This window comes from Dama dama, chromosome 20, assembly GCF_033118175.1.
Source record: "Dama dama isolate Ldn47 chromosome 20, ASM3311817v1, whole genome shotgun sequence".
Taxonomy (NCBI): domain Eukaryota; kingdom Metazoa; phylum Chordata; class Mammalia; order Artiodactyla; family Cervidae; genus Dama; species Dama dama.
Genome location: NC_083700.1, coordinates 40,122,085 through 40,131,748, shown reverse-complemented (window position 1 = coordinate 40,131,748; position 9,664 = coordinate 40,122,085). Strand labels below are relative to the sequence as shown.

Here is a 9,664-nt window from a genome sequence, read left to right as displayed (position 1 = left end):
TTAAGTCTATGATTTATTCATGTATTTTCATACTTGAATAAATAAAAATAAAATTATATTTTATATTTATTTTTGGGTTGGTCATAAAGTTTGGGTTTTTCTGTAACATCTTATGGAACACTTGAACAAACATTTTGGCCAACCCAATATATATTTATGTTTTATAACAATATATATAATATCATATATTTATAAATTAAAATGTGTATTCATTTACATATTCTTAAAATATAAATATATATATTTATTATGAAGAACTGGCTCATGTGACTATGGAGGCTGAAAAGTCTCATGATGTGTCATCTGCAAGCTAGAGATCCAGAAAAGCTGGTGGTGGAATTCAGCCTAAGTTTGAAAGCCTAAGAACCAAGGGGAGTTGATGGTGCAGAACCCAGTCTACTATTAAAGATGAGATAAGATGTCTCAGCCTAATCAGTGAGGCAGGAAAAAGGGGATGATTCTTCTTTTCTCCACCTTCTGTAGTATTCTGGTGCTCAGCGGATTATATGATGCCTATCCACATTAGTGAAAGTAATCTACTTTACTGAGTTCACCAATGCAAATGCTAATCTCATCTAGAAACACCCTCAGCTACATACCCAGAAATAATATTTAATCTGGGTACCTTGTGGTCAGCCTAAGTGACACATAAAATGAGCTATCACAGAGTATATTTTTAATGGTGAAAGAATAGGCTTTACTATGGGAAAAAAAATTAACTAGCCCTAAACTAACAGTGTATTTATTCAATAAAAGTTAATAAAAGCTATTTCTTACTTATGCAAAATTTGGAGACAGTCAAGCACATTTGTAGGGCAGTTGTCATCGATGTGGTGACCAGGTAGGTATTCTATGCAGTGTTTACCTCACAGCTCTTTGACCTTAATATACAGCCCCTACAATCACTGCTTACACATCTCTTCTTCTATAATATAGTTTGGAATTGACACATGTTGCTTTCATTAACAGCCCACTGACCGGAATGAATTGTACAGTCCCATCTAACAAGGGAGTTGGAAAATGCAGAGAAATAACATGGAATAATTGCTGAGCCTTACTGAGTCCGCCCAGGCGGCAGTGCCTCTTAAAAATCAAAAGGTGGGACTTCCCTGGTGCCCAGTGGCTAAGACTCTGCTCTCTAAACCCAGAGGGCATTTCCAGGTCAGGGAACTAGATCCAACATGCCACAACTAAGAACTCACCTGTTGCAACTAAGATTCTAAAAAAAAAAAAAAAAGAGGGGTAATAGGCAACAAGGAAGCAATGAGGGATGATGTGAAAAAATTACTAAAACAGTAAGGGTACCATAAGCTGAGAAAAGTCTGGGAACCTCTGGGCTATAAAAAGAAAAGGATATGAGAAAAGCACAACTCAAAGCAGACCACAGCCACTTGCACTTAAACATGGAAGAAATGAAAGCAAATCACATCTTCCTCCTATCCCTCAGGTCAAGCCTTATACGAGGGGAGGGTAAGAATTGTGAATTTATTAGAGTTTGAAGATGATATTTCAAAACCAACTTGGACTATTAGTAACTGAGGGTGACCAAGATATTATGAAATCTGCCTGAGTCATTGTCAAGGGAAAGATAAGTTGTATTCAATTGACTACCACTAAAGCAATTAAGTAAAGAGAAAATAAAATGTTGTCATGTTCTTATCTCACTGAGTTGTGATAGCTCAATTATAGTAAAGACAATTAAACTTACCTTGACGACTGATGTAGCTATTACTGACTATAAGAGGAAGGGATAATATTAAAGTTAATCCATTCATGAATTCATTCATTGAACAAATATCTACATATGCCTACCATATGCTAGGGCTTCCTTGGTGGCTCAGACATTAAAGAGTCTGCCTGCAATACAGGAGACCCAGGTTCAATCCTTAAGTTGAAAAGATCCCCTGGAGAAGGAAATGGCACCCCACATTAGTATTCTTGCCTATGAAATCCCATGGACTGAGGAGCCTGGCAGGCTACAGTCCATGGGGTCACAGACATGACTGAGTGACTAACACACACACACACCACATATGCTAATTATATATGATAACTGTAAGAGATGCTGGAGAAAGCCTCCAAAGATAGTGTTTAAAGCAGCACGCTCCAATCAGTTTGGGCTTCCCAGGTGGCTCAGTAAAGAACTGGCCTGCCAAAGCAAGAGACACAGGAGATGAAGGTTCAATCCCTGTGTTGGGAAGATCCCTGAAGGAGAAACTGGCAACCCACTCCAGTATTCTTGCCTGGAAAATCCCATAGACAGAGGAGCCCAGTGGGTTACAATCCACAGGGCTGCAAAGAGTCGGACGCGACTGAGCACACTAATCAGTTTCTCTCTCTACCTTGGCTGTATTATTTTTTTCTTTCTCACTCAAACCACTTATTTATTGTCCAAAAGAAACCCATTTACTTACTCATCCACATGTTTCAGTCAGTCTTTACTACTAGAACATAAGTGCCAAGAGAGAAAGGATTGCTTTGTTCTTCCTCCTCTCAATTCTCAACACCAGCATTCCCCATGGATCAATACTGGTCCCATTTCTCTCTACTTATACTCTTACACTTTGGATATAAATATTACATGTGCTGATGCTACATATGTACCCAGTGTTGCTGTTTCTCCAGAATGCCATACTTACACATCCAACTACCTACTTTAAAAATGGATACTGAATAGGTTCTTTAAATTTAATGTTTTCCTTCCTCCCTTATAGTCCCTAAACTAGCTGCAATTTAGGAACTCTTCTCATCCTCAGTAAATGACATCATCATTCATTGGGACTTAAGCCAAAACCCCCAAATTTATGTGTAACTACTCTTTTTCATCTGCAAATCTATTAATTCTACTTCCAAAATACATCCCAATTCCTGTTTTTTTCCCCATATCTACTGTTGCCAAGGGCTTCTCTGTTGGCTCAGTGATAAAGAACCTACCTGCCAAATAAGGAGAGGTGGGTTCCATCCCTGGGTTGGGAAGATCCTCTAGAGAAGGAAATAGCAACCTACTCTAGCATTATTGCCTGGGAAATCTCATGGACAGAGGACCCTGGCGGGCTATATCCATGGGGTTGCAAGAGTTGGACATGACTTAGCGACTAAACAACAACTGTTACCATACTATTTCTAACAGTGTCTTTTGCCTAGGCCGCTGCAGTAGCCCAGTTAGTCTTCCTGCTTCTACTCCATTTTTCACATTGCAACCAGAGAAATTTTCATACCTAACATGTAATCATTACATACATATTTACACAGGGCTCTATTAAAAAACTGTGTCAGTTTCCAACTGCTTTTCAGATAATCAAGACTCCGAACTAACCCATAGAGCCCTCATGGTCTGGCTCTCCATACATGACATTTTTGTGGATGGGTCCATCACAGTTTCTCTAGTTTTTATTCGTTTTTCCCTTCTCCGCTCCCCAATCCGTTTTCCATGGGAGCCAAACTTTGGTATACTGCTACTGCTGCTGCTAAGTCGCTTCAGTCGTGTCCGATTCTGTGTGACCCCATAGACGGCAGCCCATCAGGTTCCGCCGTCCCTGGCCCTCTCCAGGCAAGAAAACTGGAGTGGGTTGCCATTTCCTTCTCTAATGCATCAAAGTGAAAAGTGATAGTGAAGTCGCTCTGACTCTTCTCGACCTCAAGGACTGCAGCCTACCAGGCTCCTCCGTCCATGGGATTTTCCAGGGAAGAGCACTGGAGTGGGTCGCCATTGCCGTCTCCTTTGGTATACTATTTATTGCTATACAGTTACCATCTGATCAAGGAGCAAATTAAAAAGAGCAGTAAGAGGCACCTTAGACCTCCAGACTATAGTTGCTGCACCTAAAATACCTCTACCTAGAATTCTCAAGGCCCTCGCTGTATGGAATAAGTAAACATCTCAGGCTCACTCCATTCAGAAACAGGGCAGAATAGTGTAAAGTCCAGTCTTACTAGCAGGATCAAATTCCAGCTCTCTCATTTACTAGCGATGTGATTTACACCTCCTTGTACACATCAGTCTTCAACTGTAAACTAGGGAGTGATGTTAGGGTATCTCTTCCTGCATGCCAGTCCTGTCCGACTCTGTGCGACCCTAAGGACTGTAACCTAAGAGGATCCTCTGTCCTCATGGGAGAATCCCATGGAATACTGGAGAGGGTTGCCATTTCCTCCTCCAGGGGATCTTCCCGACCCAGGGATCCAACCTGTGTCGCCTGCGTTCTTTTACCACTAAGCCCCAGAGGCAGCTAGTTGCATAAAAGGGAACAACGGCCATACCTTATCAGGCTGCTGGGTCCCATGATTCAACAAAACAAAACACGGTTTGTGTCTCAATTTTTTCTTCCTTAAAACTGAGTTAGCCTGGCTATGTGAAGGATACTAAGCCGAAAACAAACGTGCAACCTTCAGGCATTCCAGTGCCGTGGGCAAACACCCTGTATTTGTCAGCCAATCACAAGCACTTGGAAATCTGCCAGGATTAGAAACCTAACAAGCGCCGTTCGGGACCGCCCGGGTGCCACGCCCAGACCGGCGCGCCGCTCGCACATGCGCAGCAGTAAGTCCTTCTGTCCTTGTTAACTTCGTCTTCAGAAAAGGCGGCTGAAGTCCGTCGTACTTTAACATTTTAATCCTCACACCTCTCTCGGGGGAATTTTTGTTTTAAACATCATCAGCAGCTATCTGGAATTTGAATCATTTTGGTTTCCCATCACTGTGGAAATTCCCGTTCCAATCTAAGGAATTTGTCTCCGAAAAGTTGTCACCCGTCAGTGGTGCAGGTCTCGCGAGAAGGCGACCGTGTCGCGTTATTTCCTTGTTTCCAGAATCCTTAGCGCGGAGTGGAAGAAGACTCTTTTAGCTCCGCTTCTTTTGATTAATGCGCGTTCCTCAGCGGCTTCACAGGTTCTGAGTCTGTGTGAGAAATGGCGGCCCCAGAACAGCCGCTGCCAATGTCCAGAGGATGCCAGAGCTCTGCTTCGCTTTCTCCCCCGCGGGGCGACCGAACCCTTCTAGTGAGGCACCTGCCAGCCGAGCTTACCGCCGAGGAGAAAGAGGACTTGCTGAAGTATTTCGGGGCGCAGTCCGTGCGTGTCCTGTCTGATAAGGGCCGCCTGGTAAGAGCGCGCGAGCCCCTAGTTTCCGGGGAAGATCCTGTGCTGGTGACCTGGGGAAGGGAAGTTCTGATAGAAGGAAAAAGAAGAGTGGGGAAGATGCGCTTGTGGAGTGGGGGCTTCCTCTTCCCCCTCCCAGTCTTTCCTCTTTTATATCAAAATATCTTTCTTCCCAAATCAAGTTTTAATTGGCTTGTGCCTCGATTAGTTGCCGCGCTGAGGAAAAGGGCGTTTGAGAAAGGCAAAGCAGACTGAAGTTATAGTTCGTGTCTCACCCACCCTGGGAATCTCTAAACTACTCGGATTTTAGAAGTGTTTCTCTAAAACTCAAGAGTATTCTCAAAAATATTTTTAAAAAGGGGCACTTAAAGATTTTGGTTTGCTTATAAGCCAACGTTAAGACATTCATCAAAATAGAGGAGAAACTACAGAAGTCGACAACTTGAGTAAGCTAGTTAGAGGATTTCTAGAGGAAGATGTTCTTCATAAAAATCATATGACGTAATCTTTCAGGGAGAGATAATTTAAGACTATTGAAAGTTCAACCCAGGAATGTACAAAATTACTTTATTTTCCATTATATCTGAAGACGTTTTAGATGATTGCTCTTCATTAAAATAGTGACGGTGATGTTATGTTTCTGCCAGATGATCTATGATGGGACAGGGCATCAATAGTTAAGTCTCCCCAAGTGATTTTAATATGCAGCCAAGGTTGTGAATTGAGTTAAAAGAAAGACCCATTTAAACTTTGCATTTGGCTATCTAGTGAAAAGTTTAGATCTTTGGATGCGTTATACATGGAACATATTTTATGATTTTGGATAGTTTAAGAATGGACCTCTCTGGATAGTAGAGGTTTTTAAACGTACGGATGGTTGAAGTACTTGAAAATATATTTAAAACATGCTGTGTGTGTGCACTCCCAAGGCTTTCATTTAAAAGAATTCTGATCCTAAACTGATTCAAAAACACTGTCCTGAAATTTGTAATCAGTTAAATGATCTTGATTTCCTGCCTTTTCTGTGATTTTATTAATATGTCAAATCACTGTCAGCTGGTAAAATATCAGACGTCCTTATGAGAAATTGAAATTATATTTGAAATAATTTGTACCTTAATTGTTTTTCAGAAACATACAGCTTTTGCTACTTTTCCTAATGAAAAAGCAGCTGTAAAGGTATGACTGTTTCTTTTCTGTTACTTATTACCAACTTTCTATTATCCAGGCATAGTTAAAAAATGAAACATGAGGCTAAACTATAGTTTTTAAAAGCAAAGTGAAGTAAGTGAAAGTCGTTCAGTTCTTTCCTACTCTTCAGGACCCCATGGCCTATATAGTCCATGGAATTCTCCAGTCAGAATACTGGAGTGGGCAGCTTTTTCCTTCTCTGGAGGATCTTCCTAACCCAGGGATTGAACCAGGGTCTCTTGCATTGCAGGTGGAGTCTTTACCAGCTGAGCCACCAGGGAAGCCCTTTTAAAATCAGAAAGGTTTATCTTTCCAGAGTTTGCCTCATTGGCTACATTTGGCTTGTCAGTTGGCAGATTTTGCCCAAAGTTTAGATATTTGGGCATAAGACTATTATGAGTTGACCAAAAAGTTCGTTGGGGTTTTTCCTTATGATGATATGCAATAGATTAACAGGAACATGAACTAAAATTGAATTGTAACCTGTTACATAATTAAAAATGACAAGCTTTGAAGGATGCAAACATCCTTTAGACATAACAGTTGCAAGGCAAGGTGCTTTAAGCATTAAATAGAGAATGTATATTTAAAAAATCCTAGGGGATCATTTGCAAAGGAGGTGACCTTTGAGGTAGACCTGTAATGATTAGTTGGATCTTGAGACAAAAACAAAGGGAGATGGGCCTTCAATGTTTAGAGACCGCTAAAGAAAGCTGTGGAGCATGGAAAGCTCTAAGTGGAGCAAAAGCTGAGTGTTGAAATCAAAATAGGACTTGGAAAGTAGGTTGAGTCTAAATTTGGGTTGAAGGAAGGGAGGGATTGAATTTTGTTCAGTAGTTATTCTTAAGGTACTTGGTAAATTTAAGCTGACCAGTAACATAGTCAGCTCTATGAAAGATAGCTTGTAGAGTTCATGTAATGGATTAGGTATGGAAAAAGATTAGATATAGAAAAATCAAAAGGAAAGCCTAGACAAGAGAACTGTTACAGTGGCCAAGGTAGGAGAAAAGATCTGAATAAGGCAGTAAGAGGACAAAAGAAGAAGTAGATATACATTTGGTAGAGATTGTGTTTGTAGGTCCTGTGATCCCTGTAGATACGGTTAAAAAAGAGGGAACACTTAAAGATTTTCAGACCGAGTTCTTGAGTTATTACATTAGGTAATATGAGGGGCAGGACTCACAGAATGTTTGCAAAGGTTTGTAATGAATTCATACATTATCTATTAACTTTGAGGAGTCAGTGGGCTACTTCTGTGGAAATATTTTAAAAAGCAATTAAAAATATGGGTCTAGAGTAGAGGCAGGCTTAAAAATGGAATTTCTTCAACAAGGTGAATGAACATGGTTTCCCAAAGGAAGAAGAGCCAGCAAGGAAGACAGGGAGGGAGGGAGAAGTTAAAAAAGGAAGTAGAACTAGAAAACAAATTCTCATGGCTGCAAAGAGAAGGGAGTTTTAAGAAGACAAGATCCTCTGATGACACAAGGTGAAGAATTAACAGTCTAATAATAAAGTACTTTTTATTGTAAAACTGTAGAAATGACCAAATTCTTAATAAGGGGAAAGGACACTTTAAATTGTAATATATCCATACACTGGACTACAACCCTCAGAAAATGAAGTCAAATGAATATGTATTGATCAGGAATGTAACCCAGATAGATTCATGAACAAAGCTGGGAAATACATATAGTGTAACCTTGGAGTTTTTGAAAACTACTACTATGTATGTTAGTGTATGCCTAGAACAAAATGTGGAGAAGGCAATGGCGACCCACTCCAGTACTCTTGCCTGGAAAATCCTATGGATGGAGGAGCCTGGTAGGCTGCAGTCCATGGGGTCGCTAGGAGTCGGACACGACTGAGCGACTGCACTTTGACTTTTCACTTTCATGCATTGGAGAAAGCAATGGCAACCCACTCCAGTGTTCTTGCCTTGGAGAATCCCAGCGACAGCGGAGCCTGGTGGGCTGCTGTCTGTGGGGTCGTACAGAATCGGACACGACTGAAGTGACTTAGCAGCAGTAGCAGAACAAAATGTAACAGAGCTATATACCAAATAATAAATGTCTTTCTCCCAGGGTGGAATTACAGAAGACTTTCACGTTGTATATATTAAAATATAGGAAAACATTTTTTTCAAAAAAGACCTTTTGAAATATAGTTTTAAAATATTGTTGGTAAAATATGGTAATGAACCACATTGTTCTAGAGTCAAAATTAACTTGGAGGAGAGGACATGGAACCCGTCATTGTCTTTGGGAAATACTATATTGAAAAGAAGGAATGAGAAGATAGTAGCAGTGATAGAGTTTTTAGGCTATAGTGCGCTTGATTGATAGTTTTTTAAAACAAAGGGAGAGACATGTTTCTAATAAGTAGCTGAGAAAGCTATGAGGACTAGTTAACGTTAAAAATTAAAAGCTATAACTTTGAAGAGAATGTGTGACACATTTTGAGGGGAAGAAACTTGAAGTAATTCACCTGTATTTCAGATAATCAAAGGTTCGTTGACAGTGAAAAGTTCTAGATTGAATTAAGGACTTGAAAATTATTAAAGCATTTAGAAACTTGGTTTGTATAATGGAGTCAAATAAGAATGCATAAAGATGGTAAAATAAAATAGAGTCCCAGTTAAGCCCTAAAGTTCCATTTGTTCAAAAAATACTGAGTACTTGCTATGTGCTGGATGCTCCTTTAAATCTTGGGATCAATCAGTAAATAAAACTCAGATTTGTGCCCTCATCTGAACTCATGTTCTCGAAGGAGAGACAGACCATAAATAATAAACTTAATAAGTTATTTAGTATTTTAGAAAATGAGAAATGCTATTTGGAAAAAAAAAAATAGGATCAGGAGTGCTGGGTTGAGAGGGTTAAGCTATAGTTAAGGTAGTTAGGGTCATGTTGATCAACATTTTGAAAGAAGTGAAGGAAGTTAGCTAAAGAAATAATCTGGGGAAGTGAATTCCAGTAAGTGGAATAAGTGAAATGCACTAACTTGTGACCAAGGCATAAAAAATGAGGGGAGAAGTTGAATTTGAGGTCAGAGAAGTTAGGGCCATAACATGTACATTTGAAGTACACTAGATTTTGCTGAATAAAATTGGGTGCCATTGTAGTACTGTGAGCAAAACAGCATCATAATTTGTCTTATATTTAGAAGTATCACTTTGTGTTGAGAGTAGATGGAAGGCAGGGAAGAGTAGAAACAGGAAAATGTGTTAAAAGATTATACTGCTAGTTTGGGCCAAAGATGATGGTTTCTTGGACCATGGTGGTAGCAGTGGAGATGGTAAGGAATAGTTAGATTCTAGATTAATTTGGAAGTAGAAGCAAATAGGAATTCTTGATGGCTTGGATATGCAACGTGGGAAA

At 40.0% G+C, this 9,664-nt stretch overlaps 1 protein-coding gene across 6 annotated transcripts in view; it reads left to right on the top strand.

Annotated features, from left to right (window-relative positions):
- Window positions 1–4,593: 4,593 nt before the first annotated feature.
- Window positions 4,594–9,664, top strand: part of RNPC3 (RNA binding region (RNP1, RRM) containing 3) — a 30,330-nt gene continuing 25,259 nt past the window's right edge. For 2 of the 6 annotated variants that reach the window (XM_061121268.1, XM_061121267.1), the window contains exons 1-2: window positions 4,594–5,099; window positions 6,228–6,275. In XM_061121268.1, coding sequence (XP_060977251.1) covers window positions 4,908–5,099; window positions 6,228–6,275 — 240 coding nt within the window. In that variant the 5' untranslated portion in view covers window positions 4,594–4,907. The remainder of the gene's footprint in view (window positions 5,100–6,227; window positions 6,276–9,664) is intronic. The other 4 variants (XM_061121269.1, XM_061121266.1, XM_061121265.1 and 1 more) reach the window with 2 other exon arrangements.